Consider the following 18,704-nt stretch of genomic DNA (forward strand, 5'->3'; position numbering starts at 1 on the left):
ACTGCTGTGAAAGTGTCTGTTCTTTTCTCTTTATGCTTTTAACACTGATCAAATCCATTTATTTACAACACTGCACTGAATAATGTAATTCTCTGTTTCACATCTGGCCATGGGCCGCATCTGATCAAGTGATTACAATGCGCTTCTTTGACAATGTCCTTGGCAGACAGCCCTCTTTCTCATACACTGTCAGTCTACATCTGAGGATAAGCATCACTGGAGGCAGTCAAACTGTCATAAATGGACCTTGGATCATGTTGGTACATATATGTGAACAACATGCTCTTCAAATTTTGAAAAACTTCACAATGATCAATTTGAAGAAAAAACAAAACAAAACAAACATTAGCAGGGTTATGAACCAGAAAAAGGTTGTGTTGGAAAATAAATGCTACACTCACACCTATTGGTCAGAATTATATAACACCAGTGTGTCACAAGCAGGGCTTTATCGGTATTTCTCCTCTCCTTGTATGGAGCAGGAGTTTTTGTAAAACGAGCGCACTAACTGCTCAGTCCTGATCCAAACTTTAGAAAAAATAATTATATTTAATCAGTGTCTCGAAAATCACTTCCAAACGAATACAACAGGTGAACATACCACGGACCTTCCTCAGAGTACGTGGAAGTTACGTCACTTAAAAGTTGAAAAACAAATGATACCTTCACTTACCGTCGTACATGTTAAAGTTGGACTTTTGACAGCCACGGGTGCGACTCAAAAACAGTTTTTATAGTAATACAGAAAATCGAATTTTAGAAGCGATTCTATTATTTGATTGTTATAACGACATACATACTTGGTTTTATCAAGTAAGTTGACCACATTTTAGATCGCGTTTGTCTTGCGCATTTCACATCAGACACGTCAATGCAACAAAAGTTCAGTCTGCGGAGTTGTGATATCAATAACCATGGAGGAAAAACAGAGCAGAACGGAAGCCAACATTGCACCAGGTACCGCATAAAATGAGTTTTCTATATTCGCTGGTGCCATAGTAGTAATTGTAAGTAGTAAGTAATAGGAGTGGTAATGTTGTGAAAAGTTCCCAGTAAACCGTTAGCTAGTTGACCGGAGAAGAAGCCACTAACAGCCAGCTGTTTAGCAGCTAAATTTTTGTGTTGCTAAAATTTATTGGTTTAAGTTACATGCATATTATATATGGTAAAAGCGAGATTAAAGTGTTGAAATAAATAAATAAGTGGATCACATTTGAATAGCCCCAGTACGCTGAATTCGGGTCAGTTCATCAGAGAGCTAGTGAGAGGCACAAAGTTAGACATGTACTTAGTTCAGCATGCCACATGGAACAAACTGCATTCAAAGCTCGGACAGTCTACGACTGATTTTTTCTTATGTCATTAAAGTTATCCCGTAAAAGGTGACATTAGCCCGCATTTAAACTACTGAGGTCTTGTGGTAAATTCGGCATGTAGGTAAATGCACCATACAGCATTTATAATAAACTAACGTCTACATTATTATGGCATTATTACAGCTTGTCACTTGACCCACATGTATGAATACATTACTGCAAGTTTATTGATTCCTAGTGTGACACGTGTATTTGGCTTCTAGTTGAATCTAAATAAATTCAGTTCTTGCGTTATAGTTAATCATTAAGCTTTGACCATATCATCTCAGACCCAGGGGGAGCAGGAACAACACGAGATGGCCCATGTGACCAAAGCCCTGAGAGAATAATCGGCAGACGGTTTTCTGAACAGAGCCGGTTTGCTTATGCTGCTCTTTGTGGTGTCTCCTTGGGCCAGTTGTTTCCTGGATCTGAAAATAGGTAACCATGAAAGGATGAGCCATGAAATTTCCTCATGGCAATATCAGTGTTGGCCTTGTGCTGAGTAGCGCCTGCTTCTTCTATTTTTCAGCGTATTTAGGGAGCAGTACCTACAGGCCTTAGTCCACTGGTTGGATCTGGATGAGTCGGTGATGCCAGTTATGGGAGCCTTCCTGTCAGGTTTAGGCTTCGAGGGCTCTGACACCTTCCTCTCCACCCTGCAGGGCGAACCTCTGCTGGCAGCAGGGACCACCCCCATCACGCAGGTGTTTGTCACTCTTACAGAGGATAAATGACCCTGAACTACAAATCTCCTTGTAGTTTGGTGATACTGGGGTCACAACAGTGCACAGCAATGGATCTTTTTGCTTGTTTTTGATAGCTGAAAATATATTGCATTGTATTTATCTTTGCAAACCCTCTTATCCCTAACCAGCTTTGGTTTTCTGTTACAGGATCTGGTGTCTTTTTCTGTCAAAGATGGTAAGAGGCATTTAAGAATAAACCAGGGATTTTCATACTTTAAGGCTAATCACTCCAAATTAAAAGAAAACATCATTATACATATGTGTATACATACATATATATTAAAAGGCCTGTTGTCATCAAGAAACAGCCAGATGAAAACTTTAACAGTTGTTGTAAATTCAATTTTAACAATTTTAACATTTTTTGGTACTCAGGCGAGTATGATGCCAGGGCAAGGGTTCTCATCCGTCACATCAGCTGTCTGCTGCGAGTCTCTCCACAGGAGCTGGAGGAGTTTGAAGAAACACTAGGAGAGAGGCTGAGGGAAGGGGGAGAGGAGAGCGAGTAGGTTATGGCTTGGATGGTGGGATGAAAGGATGAATGATACATTTACGTGTCTGAGTTCATCGTTTAGAGTACAAATGATAAGGCATTTCATTCTGTTATAAACCCATTTAATGTTAGTTCATTTAAGATACTTCATGATAAAATGATTTTGCTTTGCTCATTTGGCCAACTGTCTTGTGTGCCAGACTGTTAAAAATCACACAACGGCTGCACATGACAGTCACACTTGTAGTCAGAATGACAGCATGAAGATAAACAATCAGCTAATTGTGTTCAAGATGTCAACTTAAATGGGCCAGAAGAAGCATGTGACGTTATTTGTTTTTACAGCAAGTAGATGTTTCACCACATAAGGATGATCTGTCCTTTTCAATTAGAGAGGAGTCCTCACGGCGGCGGAAGAAAGAAAGAGGGCGAAAGCTACGGCGTTACCTCCTGATTGGACTTGCCACTTTGGGTGGAGGAACAGTGATCGGTGATTATTCTTGCTTCAGAATTTCAAAGTCTCCTGAATCAAATGATAATCAGCTGATAATTAAATCAACAAAAACAAAAGAGAAATTATCAGAATTCTCGAGCTGACAGATAGTGGCTTTGACTAGCTTTTGTATTCTGTACTGACTGATTTATTTATTTTTTTTGCCTTTGCCAGGTGTGACAGGTGGGCTGGCAGCCCCTCTGGTGGCAGCAGGTGCAGGTGCTGTGCTGGGGGCTGGAGGTGCTGCTGCTCTGGGCTCGGTCACTGGCATTGCAATTATGGCCTCTCTGTTCGGAGCAGCAGGGGCTGGACTGACAGGTAAAAGCACTGATGACTGTGCTGATACTAATTATTAGTTATTAGAATTTGAGCGTAATTTGATAAGACCTGCTTTTTTTAATTGTCCAAAAGGCAACAGAATTGTATCACATTTTAAAGGATTAATCCATTTTCTCTCCAGGCTATAAGATGAAGAAGTGTGTTGGGGCGATAGAAGAATTTGAATTCCTGCCATTGAATTCTGGGAAGCATCTTCATGTGACCATTGCAGTGACAGGCTGGCTCTGTAGTGGTAAATACAGTAAGTATTGCTTCTGCTGTCTCGCCACAACCGCCTCCAGTTTCCAGTAATTAGGTGTGGGCAGTTGAAAAATCTATCCATGCATCCATCCAGTTAATTAACCGTTCACCCAGTTTGGGCTCCTGGAGGTGGTTGGGGTGAACCCTGTCCTAGCTGTCATAGAGCAAAATGCATGGGTCTGCCCTGGATTGTGATTGGAGTACAGTCTCTGCGCTCACCACCATAGTGTTCCAGTCCAGAAGCACCGTATGGGATCTCCATACAACATTTTATAGCCCAGTCAAACAACCACAAAATCCAGAGCTCTCATACATCCTCATACATCAAGGACTTGTTTACCTCAATGACCCATTGATGGATTTGTCATCTTCAAAGTCTGCTTCCTCTATGGAAGACATGACAGTGGGATTGAGGGGATCCACAAAGTATCCCTTTTATCGCCCGACTGTGTCATCAGTTGATGTCAGCAGGACTCTATCCCCATTTTACACAGTGTTAGTAGAGCACTGCTCTCCACTCCTGAGTCATACAGTGACAGTTTGCCAGATTCACCTCAAGGCTGACCATTAGTTTTGTTCTATATCCTCGCTGTGAACTTTTTTCATAAAATTTTAAATATGTAAATACGAACATAATTGAATGCATTTTTTGTGTTAACCTTTATACGTGATAAACAATGTACACATAATTTGTTCTATAACTGAAGCAAATGCTGTAATTTGACTGTGCTGTGACCTTTGAACAGTTAATCCTGCATAGTTTGTTTTCAGAGCACTGCATAAATCTAGTAGAATCAGTGCCAGGGCCAAATGCACAGAGGGGTAAAGAAACAGATTAACAAGCACGTTAGTCAAAGACATTCGCTACGATCTTTTTGCTGATAAACAAGCGGATGTGGTCAACCCTAGTAAAGTTCTGTACATAATGTTCTGAATCTACTCTAGCAGAGATTATACAAACAAGCCACTTATGATGTGTTTTTACATAAAACAATGCAGCTGTATTCCTGCAGCTCCATTCCATCATTAATACGTACGCTCTTTTACTCAATTTAGAACCACCTACACATAAAATGCTACTTTCGCTTGCTCCCTTATTCACAAGGGGTCGCCACAGCGGTGAGGTCTGCATGTTTGATTTGGCTGATTTTTTTTTTTTACACCGCATGGCCTCCCTGACGCAACCCCAAAGGAATTTGTGAACCACCTACACGTAAAAAACAGCTAACAAAAATAAAAGAACAAATTAAAAAAATACTTCAAATACAAGTGCAGCTTAGTTGATCAACCACAATAAACACGACTGCTGTGTTCCAGATTCGTTCCAGGCCCCGTGGTGCAGTTTGGGCGAGTGTGGGGAACAGTACTGCCTAGTGTGGGAGTCACGCTTCCTCAGGGATCTGGGCTCAGCCATGACGTCTCTCTTGGATGGGCTGGTCAGCATGGTGGCTCAGGAAGCCCTAAAGTACACTGTGCTGTCAGGTAGGACCGCTGTGCAAGAAGCTCTTGTTGGTGTTATCTGATGTGAGCTGATGGGATGTGAGTAACCTTTGGAACCAGTAGTCATCCTTTACAGTTTCGACTGCTTTCTAACAATTCCCATCAGGGATTGTGACGGCGTTGACGTGGCCTGCGTCTTTGCTGGCAGCAGCCAGCGTCATCGACAACCCCTGGTGTGTTTGTCTGAACCGTTCCGCCGAGGTGGGGAAACACCTGGCACAGGTTTTGAGAAGCCGACAGCAGGTAGCCTTTTATTTGGTATCTTTGTTAATACAATCTTATCGCCACATCACTTCTCACCTTTCATCTGCTCGATGCAGTAGAATTTCAAAGCCTTAGAAGAAAGAAGGCTGTATGGCATGCAGCAACATGTGTGCGCTTCACCTGTGGTGCCTGTGTACACACTGTTCACCGGATTACATTAACCAGGATGACTCTGTTATTCGCTACATTCATTGCTTCTCTAAATTGTTTTTCTTTACTATGAATATGCCTGTGTTCACTAAACAGCAGGAAAATTAAAGCTACTCACCATTCCTTTCATGTGTTTGAAGGGGAAGCGGCCCGTCAGCCTCATAGGTTTCAGTCTTGGAGCTCGAGTTATCTATTACTGCCTGCAGGAGCTCGCCAGTGACCGAGGTGCAATTAGAGGTTGATGATGGATACATTTCTACTTTGTATCCCGCATTTTTCAGACTCTAAAAATTCATCTGTGTTGTTTTTGAATCCTCAGGTAGTGAAGGAGTAGTGGAGGATGTGGTCCTCCTGGGGGCCCCAGTAGATGGATCTGAGAAGGCCTGGGAGAGAATGGCAAGAGTAGTAGCTGGAAAAATAGTAAACGGATACTCCAGGTAAGGAAGAGTTCTTTCCTGATTTAGAAATCCAGAAATGAAACCTTTTTTTTAACAGTAATGCTTGCAGATGCTTTATGCTTTTGTTGTAGTAATTATTTAGCCAGTAGGTGAGCTGAGTCCATTTATGTTCCTCATGCAACTTTGCAAACGACTGTCACAGCAGCAAGATGTATTTTTCAATGACTGCATGAATAAAGGACTCTCTGATCTACATACCTATCAGAGGGGACTGGCTCCTGGGATTCTTGTACCGAAGTTCAGCTGCACAGCTGTCTGTTGCTGGCCTGCACCCAATCAACATCCAGGATCAGCGCATAATCAATGTGGATCTTTCCTCAGTGGTGAGTCAGAGCCTGTGTTTGAAATCTGATGAAGTACACCTTGGTAAATTAAAACACGGCTGAAGGTAAAGGAACTGGAATTTTAAAGTATTCAAAGAGTAACAAAAACCACATGCAGTGCATTGTCTCAAATTTGGTCTGTTAGGGGGTCAATTTATGTTTTTGAAATAATAGAAGCAGCACCTGAATAATTCATGAGAGGGAAATGAAGTAGCTCATTCCTACATGAGAAGAAATTCAGACAAAAGATCTGTAGCTACTCTTCCATATTCATGCATGACATTTCAAAAGGAACATTGACTTTTGATTTCATACCACATAACCATCACATCAGGTAGCTGTGCGTTTCCAGATTTGCTTTTGCACAGCCCTAATCCACAGCTTATATAAGTTTTGTCACATCAAACACAACACTGACATATTTTCACCCTGTAAAGTTGTTATACAAAACACTTGCTATTTACACATCAAGCAGATACAGAGTGAGCGTGAGTGTCGTCTCCTTTGACTCCTGAGGGAACCATCTGGATGTTTAAGCGCAAAGCAAATACACCGCAGCGATCACCTGGGGACTGTTCAGGAAAACAGGTTCACTGGAAACTCTGGGTTTCCTGCTCCTGAAAGAAGGCTAAATTAAACTCCATGTGTGCTCCTGGAGTTTGAAGCTTTAGACACACACAGGATACTGATCAATAGATCAAACTTCAGTAAATGTAGTCTTTAAATTTAAAAACAACATCTCAACATTCACATCAAATGCAGACATCTCTTCTACTACTAATAACCAAATTGATTATTCCTGGGTCTGACTCTGTCGTATCTTTTTGATTTCCATCTTGAGCTGCTGTTATCAGAGTAACAGCTGAATGATTATGTTTAAAACTTCATAATTTCAAGTCTGATAAACAATGGCTTAGTGGATGACATGCTTTTTTAAAATTTTAAATAAATGTCATGGTCTGCACTGGCATACAATTGTATTTCTGGCCCTACTGGAATAACATGGAGGCTCTGCTTTTTATTTACCAGTTGCCATGGTGACTCTTGCTCGCTGAGGTCCATTGTTGATCAGGGTGAACACGGTCAGATTTAATTGAAAAGTTTCCCCTCTCAGATATAATGACCTCAGTGTTCAGGGTTAGAGTCAAGAGTTTTCAGCCTGTTAAACCTGCTATACACCCCAGCTAGTCGCTAACTGTCTTCTGCTGTTATCCACATTGGAGTACTAGTACCATTAAGGGTACTTTGGAGTACAGCAGAAGGTAAGGTTTCTTCATTGTCAATATAAAAATATGCATCAGTAATGGATCATTTCTAAAATAACTGGACGCAGCAACTGTTGTAAGCTCTCAGCTTAAGTATCCAGTGACATCACGAATCAGGATTTTTGTTCAAAACATGGCAGCAGTGTTTCTGCAAACACAAAGAAAGCAGCGATCCTTGTGTGACCCCTTTACTCTCTAATAACTGATCTGAGGAAGGTAAGGGAAACACTGTGCCTCATTTTATTACTGCAATTTAAAAAAACATATTTTTTACTAGATTTAAAAGCTCATGGTGTCGTGGTTTACACAACTGACTAACAAGCAAAAGATCTCCAGTTTAATCCCAGGAGAGACACAAATCCTGTTGGGGTTTTATCAGGAAAAGCACCTGGTGTTAAAATGTCTGCCAAATCCAGATCATGTGGAGTTAACCACTGTGGCTTGTCAGTTAGTACTTGGCTGAAAACAATAAATAAAGAGCTTACATTAGTGGAAAAGAAACCTGAGAACCAGTGTGCACTATGTATGACTGAGCTATTGGGTCTGAAACCAAAATAATAAGTTAAAAGGGGTCTTTTAGGAGTAGGGATTAAAGGAATAAACAGAGCAAAACTGTTACAGACAGGTATTTGAGACGATGGATCACTGCAACTTTACATCTTACTTCTGGAAGAAACATTTATTTAATACTTAATACAAAAATTGAAGGTTTTCCAATAAGATTTAGGTTTCTGTAAGTGAGGCAGCAATATTAAATACTGTTTTATTAGCATATTAAAAGAAAGAGTTGTTTTGTTTAAATATAGCTGAAATTTATGAAAAACAAGGCCCCCGCTGGTCTGTTTCACATCACAGCAATGATTTTCTACTAACATTCAAGTCAACACAACTACTCATCATCTGTAGTAGCTCCAAGTAAAGCATTAGAGGTTTCACATGTTACTCGAGTAAAGGTTTAAACCACAGCAGTAAAAAGATACCTGACATGTCTGAAGCACCATACAGCACATACCCGGTCATGTAATGAGGAGAACAGGATAAATGAATCGTACAAAATAACACATTAGTGCCTAAATGTTTCTTTAAAAGAACAAAAAATAGGTAGTATACGAATGAGGTTTTAATCATGGATAATAGCACTGTATTCCTGCCTCCTAGGTTAAAGGTCACTTGGACTACATGCGTCAGATGGACACCATCTTGGTAGCAGTAGGAGTTCCCACTAAAGAAGTGCCGGGAACCTCTTTTGCAATTCCTCAATTTGTAACAGTGGCAAAGGGGACGGTGGACATCGCTGGCCAAACCACCAATGAGCGACAAGCGGCCGAGACACAAAACCACACTGAGAAGCCTGAGACGCAACAAAGCAGAGATGCCAAAGAGTTGGCAGAGACGGAGGAGACTGCTGACGGTTGGGATATCCCTGATATTTCAGATCTGCTGGACTCATTAAACGATACAGAATCAGACAGCAAAATGTCACCGCAGAAAAATTCACCTCGTATTTCAGACGAGAAGGCTCCTAATAACATCACAGCCACTGATGTGAATGTCCGGTGTGACGGTGTAGACAAGGACGACCGGGATAATGAACACATATCATGGAGCTGGGATGACACACATTGGACTACAGAGAACTCGCACAAGTGAAGGCGGCCAAACTTGTAAAGAGCATGTTACTGGACCGGCTGCTTCCTTGTAAACTCTTCTCAAGTTTGTTTGTTTGGATTTTTGTTTTTTTGTTTTTTGTTATTGGAGAAAATATTCATTCCATTCTCAACAAAGTGACACGAAAGAGACTGCACAAGAATCGACACACACACATACGGCAGCTTCTAGTGGAAATCCCCCAAATGAAGTGTTTTGTTTGACTGCTTAAACACGGGTTTAGATGTATTGATTGAATGATAATTTTGGTTATTGTAGATAACTTTTTTTTTTATAAAAATGTAAATATGGTCATAATTTATTTTACAAATGTGCTATGAGCATTAAAAAGCAGTCATGTTCTGTGTGTTTCCGGTTGAAATAGTTTCTGTTTGCTTGGTTTGGGATATTATATATAGTGTGATTCCATATAGATAGCAGTGATTCCACAAATATGTCTTCTCTATGAGGCTTTTTTCCTGTCCTGTTCTATAAGACTCTCACAGTAGTGATTCACAGCTTACTATAGAATTGCATTCTCCACTGGCACTGACAATTGGAAATATTGTTGACCCTGACACTGGCTGAGAGCGAGTAGACCTAACAGAATGTGAGCATAAAATAAATAGATTCTTTTTCAATGTCTCTTCAGCCCAAGCCTCACAGTGAATAAGTCAGATTGTTACCAGCTGTCGCGCTTTTCCACTGTAAACCCTGATATACCCTATAAGCTATCTTTAAGTACTATTCAGTCCAAAGTGTCAACCTGGTTGGGGAGAAGGAGAGGCAACTCAAGCCCAGCGTGCTCGGCATCCAGCAGATTGACAGCATCAGTGGCGGTGGCGGGCGGGTGCGTGGGGTCAGAAGCCAGAGGTGAGGGTGGGTTGCTGGCAATGTTGGGCTCTCCCGAGTTACGCAGAGAGAGCGAGAGCGCCGGTGAGGGTCTTCTGGGCGACCGCGAAGAACAGCAGGGCAACAGCTTCCCCAGAGCTCGCTTGAAGTCTCTCATGAACAGCGGGTAGATGATGGGGTTGATCGTACTGTTGCAGTAGCCCAGCCAGGTTATGGCGTCAAAGAGCGCAAGGGGGACGCACTCACACACTGCCTGGATGAGGATGGTGACAAGGCAATGCAGGCGTTAGGGTTTAACAACTTAATGTAAGAGAAAAAGTTTAATACAAAAACACATAAAACATAAATGGAGAAAATGAATAACAGCTATTAGATGACACAAATATGCACTGCCACATGCTGCAACTAGTGCAAAATTGTACTCATAAAAGATTGATTTAGTTGTTAAATGCACCAGTACTGCCAGATTGTACCTAAATATAAGAAAGAATTAGTAAAACATTAGGAAAAAACTAATCTCTTAAAGTAAATGTGTTTTCATATCATGCACAGATGTGTGCACAGACACAGATGATAATGCATCAACAAACATTACAATGTAACACAAAGCCAAGGAAGTAGAAGACTATAAACAACGGGCAATGAATGAAAGAACATGCTTGTGTATTAGCTTTATTACATTATAACATCTATTGAATGTTTATTAGTTTAATAAGCACATTTTTTTGCCAAGTTGTATATTTTTATTGACCTAATTTACAGCCCACATTTATTTGTTTATTATGAAATTGTTGAAATAAAATGAATTAAAATTACATTTACATAGAAAATTAATAATACATGCGCACACATACACGGGTGTATTGCACATACATTTTTCAATAGATGTAATTAATTCAATTAATTGACATTTTTAAAATCGACTCAATGTCATGCGTTTTACCCTAAAAACACTCTGTATGTGTGCAGCCCTAGATGTATGATTTATTTACTTTGAGAAGTCGGTACATAGATGCATCGTTTTTTTTCTCTGTCTGGCTGTTAAGAAAACTGATCTTGAAAATAACCAGTAGGTTTGGGGAGCGACAGTGAAGAAGGGGACAGCTGTTAGAGGAGAGCTTCCAATACTATCAAGATGAGGCGGGGAGGCGGTGGGAATGGGACAGAAATGGGGGGAGTTCGTTTCACACACCACATTGAGTGCGAAAAAGAAAGGAGAGCGCAGGCACAGTCAAGTCTCTGTGCTCTGTGTTATGCAGGGGAGAAGTGAGAGGGCACAGATGGGAAATCAAAATGACTGGATCACTGAAAGCTTGAAAAAAACAGGACAAGTGTCATTACCAATTTAGATTAAGCTGTTTTCTGACATTCGTTTACTCTCGGCGAGGTTTTTCGGGGTCCTCCTTGTTTGTTTGCTGAGTAATAAGTGTGTATATTCATTCAGTCTAATCAGATCGAAATCACTTTGAAAAGAGTACCAATTATAAATGGTACTTTTGTAGGCTGTTTTCGAGGCTTTAGGAATGAGTCAGCCACACAAAGCTGAAATGCCAATCTATTTCCTCGTTAGATCGCCTGGCAAGGCTGTGACGCCAAGGCTGGCCAACACAAAAATAGATCAGTATCCAAGTGTTTTTTTCTCTCTTTTTTTCTTCTTTTTTTCATGTATTTCACACTCTTTTCGTGCCCACCATGTTTATAAAATTGTGAGAGTACCTCTGAATCACTGAGATAGATGCACTGAGTCTTAATAAAGACTAAGATGCTCAGGGATGTTGCATATATGTGAAGCCAACGTGGATTGAATGAAATTATTTTTCTTTTCTAGCTCATCTGATCACAAACTATTTAATAATTCCTTTACATATGTTTATGTAGCAGATGCATTTTTTTCCTCTATGACATCTCTGTGTCATTAGTGATGGAGACAGCCTCCGGTACTCCTACTGACCTCTGCCATGTTGGTGATGAAGAAAGGCAGCCAAGCACTGAAGAAGAGTCCCAAGAGGACTCCCAGAGTCAGACTGGCCTTGAGTGCCCTCCGACCCTGCCTGTGAGCCAGGCGACGCTCGCTGTTCACTGACGGCTGTGGACAGGTGGGTATAATACAGATCCTTAATCTCAACAAGCACTGATATCATGTAAATCCTCTTTGGCATTAGTTATTCAAATCCATTTTGGCTCCCTTTGCAGTTTGTCCAAAAGTCTTGAGCCACATCTCATATTTAAAAATACTTTGGCATAAAAACTGTCAATATGTGCTCCAATTTATTGAAAAGTGCAAACATGCAAGAAAATAATTTAAAATGCAAACTTCTGATTACTTTGAAAGTCAGTATTTGGCATGACCATCTTTATTCTTCAACACAGCCGAGCTTTCTAAGCCAAGTTTTCTCCAGGCTTCTTGAAGGACAATCAAAGTTCTACTTTAGATGTTGCTGTCCTTTCTCTCTAGATCATCCCACACTGCTGCAGTAATGTTGAGGTTCGGGCTCTGGGGAGGCCAATCCATGACTGGTAGTGTTCCATTGTGTGTTTTTCTATCCAGGCATGCTTTTACTGCATTGGTAGTGTGTTTGGGATCATTGTCATGCTGTCATGCATGGTGAAACAAAATCTGACAACACTTTTCTATGTTCATTATTCCATCCGTGTTGACAAAGTATCCCAAACCAAGTATAAAATGCAGTACCAAACCATGACAGAGCCTCCAGCTTTCTCTGGACTCATCACTCCATTACATCTGTTGCTACTGATGCAAGTCGCTTAACAAACAAAATTACATTCCTAAAAATGGTAAGGCACAAAAAATGGACTGTAAATGAGCGAAAAAGGAAGCAATGAGAAAAACTTTGAAAGTCCTTCAGAAAGTCTAAAGAAAGTCTGGCTCCTTGGAAGCAAATTATAAAGAAATATGTGCTGGCTCAAGACTTTTGCACACCATTGTATTTGTTTGATTAGTGGTTTTGCTTGAGTTCTTCCTTTTTGTCAAATCAAAATAATTTTCAGAGTTTGCGGAAACATATTTATTCACTTCATCTTAAGAATACTGTATACTGTACTGTCATTTCAGTCATTATAAACAGAGACTGTGTAGTTAAATATCACCGAGCTCCTCAGAGGTTTGCATCCAAGAGCTGGAACAAGCTGATACATGATATGGAGGATACAGTGAAGATGCTGATTTTAAAGGCTTGATGCCTTGCTCCTTTCACCTGAGTCGCTAAAGAGCAAACTTGTTTTCAGTTCATTTACTATCTGCAGAATTATTTTTAACACTGTGTACTTCCTCTCTTCTTTTTCACAGTTTTAATTTCATAAAAGACATAGCCAGTAAAAATCGAATAAAATAAGGACACGTTTGAGCTGCATTCCTACCATTGATTTGAATCCTGCTCTTTAAATGTTCACATTCAAGGACACTTTCCACCTCTTAGCAACAGTCTTTAACATCACCACAATGTCCTTACTATGCCGAGAGAGTTTCATGTCAATAGATTCATAGGTAAGGCTTTAGGCTTATCCTTTTCATCCATTCATCCTTTTCTGTGCTTTTTGTTATTATTTGGTCGGCAGCAATACACTGACAGCCTTCGCTCTGTTACATTTAACTGTTTGGTGTCTCTTTTTCTTACCGGCATGTTTTGTGACACAGGAGGCTCCAAATGGCTGCAGTCATCTCCGTCCTGCTGAGCTTGCCCTGCTGCAATGCCCGGCGAAGGAGGCCGGGAGGGTTCTCCGAGAGAAGGGTGCGGGTGAGGCGGGTGGCTCAGCGCCGCCACCCTCTTCGCCTGCCTGCGTGCCACCAGAAGGATCCGGCAGTAGGTGAAACAAATGGCACTGGAGGGCAGAAAGAAGGTGAGCACAGATGCCACCAGAGCAAAGGGCAGGGTCACCCGCAGACGACACTGGAAAGAAAGGCCACCTGAAGGTGACAGCTGAAAGTAGGATTCTGGGTACAGTTTGTCAGAGTAGGAGCTGATGTTCCCAGTGCTGACCCCAAGAACAGATGAGTGTCCGCTCCTGTGGCCCAAGCTGTGCCATTTCATCTGAATGGGCAGGAAGGAAGCCAACGCTGCTAGCCCCCAAGCAGCCCCTACAAGGATTAACGCCCGAGGCGGGGTCATCCTCTGCTTATAGCGCAGGGGCGAGATGATGAAGAGGTAGCGGTCCAGGCTGATCAAGCACAGGTTCAGGATGGACGCGCTGCAGCACATCACATCAAAGCAAAGCCAAACCGGGCAAAACGCAGGCCACAGCACCCAGGCCCCGCACAGAACGTTGAGCATAGCTGGGGGCATGACCACCAATGCCACCATTAGATCGGAGAAGAACAGAGACACCAGGAAGCAGTTTGAGGTGCAGCGCAGAGAGCGATGGGCAAACACCAACGCAATTAGCAACATGTTGCCACAGATGGTCATTAGGATGATGATGGTCAGCATAAAAGCTAACAACCAAGGGCCGCTGCCGGTGATGTTCCAGGCGCTGGTGGAGCTGCCGTTGTAGCTCCCTAAGGTCCCAGACAAGTGAGAGTCAGCCATGGCACCTGCTGGCAGAAGTCAGTGAACGAGCTCTTCAGGTAGCACTAGATGTTACAGACCTTAACCAGTTCTCCTTTGCAGCAAAAGCTCACATTTCAGGGACATCGTTGAATGGAAAGCCACTGAGGTCTTGTGCTGAGAAATCAGGGTTAACTGAACTGTTCTCCATGGATAAAAATCTCCATCCAGAAATACATCCAGGTGTCCTGGACTTACTTCCACACCCACCAATATAGTGATCCAAATCCCCAGCACAGTTTCACTCATCTCTCCATCCTGGCCAGTGTCCCTGTCTCATCCACAGCTAAGAGCCAGAATGAGCCGTTCGATAGCTGACAAGAGGGTTTCGAAGCAGCATGTCACAATGATGACAGGCTCCGGAGGAGGGCACAAAAACAGAAAAGCCTTGAATCGGCATATGAGAGCAGGCTCACTGAAGATGAAGAGAACAAGGATCAATGCTCAAAATTATACCTCACCTCACAGAAGTGGATCTGTCTCTCGCAAGTCCTTTGCTGTGCCTTGCTGAGCTCTGCTGCCTTACACAAGTCCGTTTTATTCTGGGAAACACAGCAAGGCAGCAAAAAGCAACAGAAAATTGTGCAGCAGTCATTTGTAAGCACCGCTCTGTTCGCGAGTGCTCTACAGGTATCACGGCCATGTAACGCTCGGTCCTGTTAATCCCTGTGTCGGCCACTCCAGCGTGCCTCCCAGCCTGAGCGCACAGCTACTGAGAAGGAGCGTGTCAGAGCATTGAGCCGTTAATGCATAACCATGCACAATCACAGCCAAGATATGCTAATTCTAAATCATAGGAACTAGTGTGGGTGTTTTGTTTAGATTTTTTCTCCCTTGTTTGGACATGGTGTTTTTAACTACTCTGGAATAACAATTTTAAAAATGTCCATCACGCCTTGATTTTCTTTTCTCATATGTACTATATACATATATTTTGACACTACTCCACCACCACAGTCACCACCAAAGTGTTTAATTATCAGCCTTAGTTACAAGTTACTTTGCAGTGATTGTGATTGATCCATCATTTATAGGGAGATGACTGTTTAAAACCAATAATACGTAAAACATGGATCAGCTGTATTTGAATGATAACACTGATTGCATTTTAATCTGCCAGTTTCTCAGTAACACTGTAATATTTCAGCATATTTTTGTTTGTTTTGGGTGACTCACACATTATACCATTAGTGAAGAAATTCCCTATTATATAACAATAACCACTTTACGTCATCTTGTTATTCTCAATGCACAGAGATGACGAGACAACCCCAGAATCCTTCATTTCCTAACAGGAACATTTGAATAGCCTTATAGGACTGCTTTTACATCCCTGCCTCAGCCTTCTTCTCTGACAGTTTTCAGAAAAATGACTTCAAGCACCTTTTTCAAAACTGCATTAACACTTGACTCCTAACCCCCTACCCCTCTTCAAGTGTCATTATTACTCCTCAGAGTGTATGAAGTATAATCTAGCTGATGTAACGTATTACACAATCCTCATCTTTGTACCACTTGGTTAAACATGATTTGTACACAATTACATACCTTACAAAGCATGTATGGAACAGCTTATTATTAACCCACAACTCTTTTTTTAATAATTATTTTATTAAATAAACACAGACCGTCCTTATAGGGCATATACAAATCATACAGTCATACAAGGAAGGATGTCAACAGGGAGACAAGAGTCTGACTGTAGAACAGTGCAAATGGTGACGCACCCATAATCAAAACAAAAACAAACACTTTGGGGAAAAAAAAAAGAGACAGTCCCTTGGTGACGTGCAGTTATTGCTCCTGTTGAAGAAAACAGAGACAGGTTTCATGAATTGTCATTTACATAACCAGCGATACAGGGTTGTTATTGAGAGTTAGAAGTGGGGAATCAATTCCTTAAATGATTTAGTTTTAGTGGTCTTATCTCTTTCTCTAGAAAAAATAGAAATAAATTCAGTATTTATATATATATATATATATATATATATACACATACACACACACACACACACACACACACACACACAGAGACTGAAATTATGCCAGCATTATACACATTTCAGACTTTATGAAATCTACTGGTATTTATAACGATTATAACAATTTAATCAATTTTTTCCATGGACAAACCAACCTTATCGCCTCTGTGCAGCATATAATGTGACCTCAGGTTATTCTGACAATTGGCATACGCCATGCCGAGCCCTGCTCCCGAGCCAAGTGAAATTGGCCATGTGTGCCCTATAATTGAGAAAGATGCTTTAGATTATTTTCAAACACTCACTCAAGCACTTCACAGCATGATTAAAAACAGATTAGAGATGGTGTGCTACAGCCTTTCACCCTGTAGCCTTTCCCCCCCCCCCATCGTAATTACCTCAATTTTTAACATGCTTCTTTAAAAGCTTTTTGGGCCTTTTGCTGTCTCCGTAACAAAGGCACATCATTTTCCTACATCTAAAATCTGAAATGACTATTGTCTGTGGACAAAAAAATACATCTCATCTATTCGCAGTAAAAGACAGCCATATGTATGTGTTACTGTAACGGGAGTAGAACATTACTGCAGCCATGCTTTTTTCCCTCAAGGACTTTTGAGCAAAAGGAGCTGATCTAGATTCAGTAAAGCAATTAAACTACTTACGTTTGAAGAACAGAACAGAAAACACAATGCCTAACCCCAGACCGGTGCCTGAGAGACAGAAAAAAAAACAGCTGTTAATGTATTATTTATTTATACAGCTACTTTGTAATGCTTATTTGGTGTATATGATGTCGTCTGCTGCCTTTGGTTGATGTACTTTTAATCATCATTTGATCTATGCTGTATGATTAGTTTAAGAGCAATATTTCCCCCCACTTTTTTCTACAAGATGGTTAAAAAAAAGACATTTCATGTTATCTTGCCACAGCATATAAGAAGAGTTTTACCGTCTTAATACACAGTCTCTTTAAAATAAAGTGGGCCTGCTTGGCGTAAACCTACCTATTCTTCACCGCACCTAACTCCATTCAAATATGCATCAATTTATGGATCTTGGCTTCTTAACAGTAAGTGCATGGCCCTGTTACGTTAGGCACCCCCTGGCCAGGATCATCTCTGTCATCTCCTTCCAGCGAAAAGAGTTAGCGAAACAGCAGAATAGCTCAAATGTGAATAACCTAAACCATTGGTTCTGTTTTTTTATATTTTATATATATATATATATATATATATATATATATATATATATATATATATATATGCCGAATTAAGAGGGGGACAGAAATATCTTGTAAAATTCTTTAAGTTGCGTACTAGAAGACGTGTCCGTATTAATCAGCGATTAAGAATTAGGTTGACATTTTCTTAGCAGCGTTTGCACTGGGCTAAGTGAAACGCATAAAAAATGAGCGAGAACATCAAAGGCTAAATATCTTGAGACTTTAATAAAATGACAGAGTATACCCAATCGTAACTGTATGTATTTAAAATAAACAAAGCATGAAAAAATGACTGGTCATTCAGTTGTCCTTTACAAGCCCTTATGGCTAGCTAGTTAGCCTCTCGCCCAGTCAATGACAGCTGTGGACTTCAATATAAACTGCTTCTTAAGTGGCCCTTGTTTTGGTACAGGACATCGTTACGATTGAGAAACTGAAGCATATTTACCTAATTTAATGGCACCGTCTGCTAAGCATCGGTCCCACTTTTTCCCCAGCTCCTTCTCAGACATACTGAACATTAGCTTGTGACAGGCTAGAACTAACAAATGCACCTCTGCGTGATGCTTTCACGTGTTGTCGGAAATATATCCCTAGGGTTACGATTTAAACGCAGAAGAATAAACGACAACACTGAAAATTTTATGATTTTACAAGTGATTCGTTTAAACATTCACCCTTTACCGCCTTGGTGTTATTGACAGAACTTATGTTAAGGAGGAAACGTTTAAAAAACTAAAGAAAGCCAAGTAACGTCTTTTTTTTTGAAAGCAGCATTGAAACTCTTGCAAACCTCGCGATAGGTTA

At 41.0% G+C, this 18,704-nt stretch overlaps 3 protein-coding genes across 4 annotated transcripts; 1 reads left to right on the forward strand and 2 right to left on the reverse strand.

Moving 5' to 3' along the window:
* The first annotated feature begins 688 nt into the window (after positions 1–688).
* On the forward strand, positions 689–9,658 carry tmco4 (transmembrane and coiled-coil domains 4). Of its 2 annotated transcripts, none has more exons than XM_085260246.1 (14): positions 689–957; positions 1,646–1,796; positions 1,888–2,062; positions 2,252–2,279; positions 2,480–2,609; positions 2,990–3,087; positions 3,265–3,408; positions 3,551–3,670; positions 4,987–5,151; positions 5,276–5,412; positions 5,724–5,820; positions 5,903–6,020; positions 6,247–6,364; positions 8,788–9,658. In XM_085260246.1, exons 1-14 carry the CDS (start codon positions 915–917, stop codon positions 9,277–9,279), a joined length of 2,016 nt encoding a protein of 671 aa, XP_085116372.1. In that variant the 5' UTR covers positions 689–914; the 3' UTR covers positions 9,280–9,658. The 2 variants fall into 2 exon arrangements, with proteins under 2 accessions (XP_085116372.1, XP_085116373.1); XM_085260247.1 differs by having other exon boundaries at positions 5,724–5,808.
* Positions 8,290–14,672, reverse strand: htr6 (5-hydroxytryptamine (serotonin) receptor 6). Its single transcript, XM_085260248.1, has 3 exons — positions 13,764–14,672; positions 12,080–12,214; positions 8,290–10,381 (listed from the first exon to the last, which is right to left on the reverse strand). The coding sequence occupies exons 1-3, from the start codon at positions 14,670–14,672 to the stop codon at positions 10,025–10,027; spliced, it is 1,401 nt and encodes a 466-aa protein (XP_085116374.1). The 3' UTR covers positions 8,290–10,024.
* Positions 14,673–16,389: 1,717 nt separating this feature from the next.
* Positions 16,390–18,557, reverse strand: micos10 (mitochondrial contact site and cristae organizing system subunit 10). Its single transcript, XM_085258499.1, has 4 exons — positions 18,346–18,557; positions 17,338–17,385; positions 16,828–16,934; positions 16,390–16,493 (listed from the first exon to the last, which is right to left on the reverse strand). Exons 1-4 carry the CDS (start codon positions 18,416–18,418, stop codon positions 16,485–16,487), a joined length of 237 nt encoding a protein of 78 aa, XP_085114625.1. The 5' UTR covers positions 18,419–18,557; the 3' UTR covers positions 16,390–16,484.
* Positions 18,558–18,704: the final 147 nt, after the last annotated feature.

Source organism: Mchenga conophoros, linkage group LG20, assembly GCF_057382185.1.
Source record: "Mchenga conophoros isolate Kocher_MC1m ecotype Shallow Benthic linkage group LG20, M_conophoros_male_GT1.1, whole genome shotgun sequence".
Taxonomy (NCBI): domain Eukaryota; kingdom Metazoa; phylum Chordata; class Actinopteri; order Cichliformes; family Cichlidae; genus Mchenga; species Mchenga conophoros.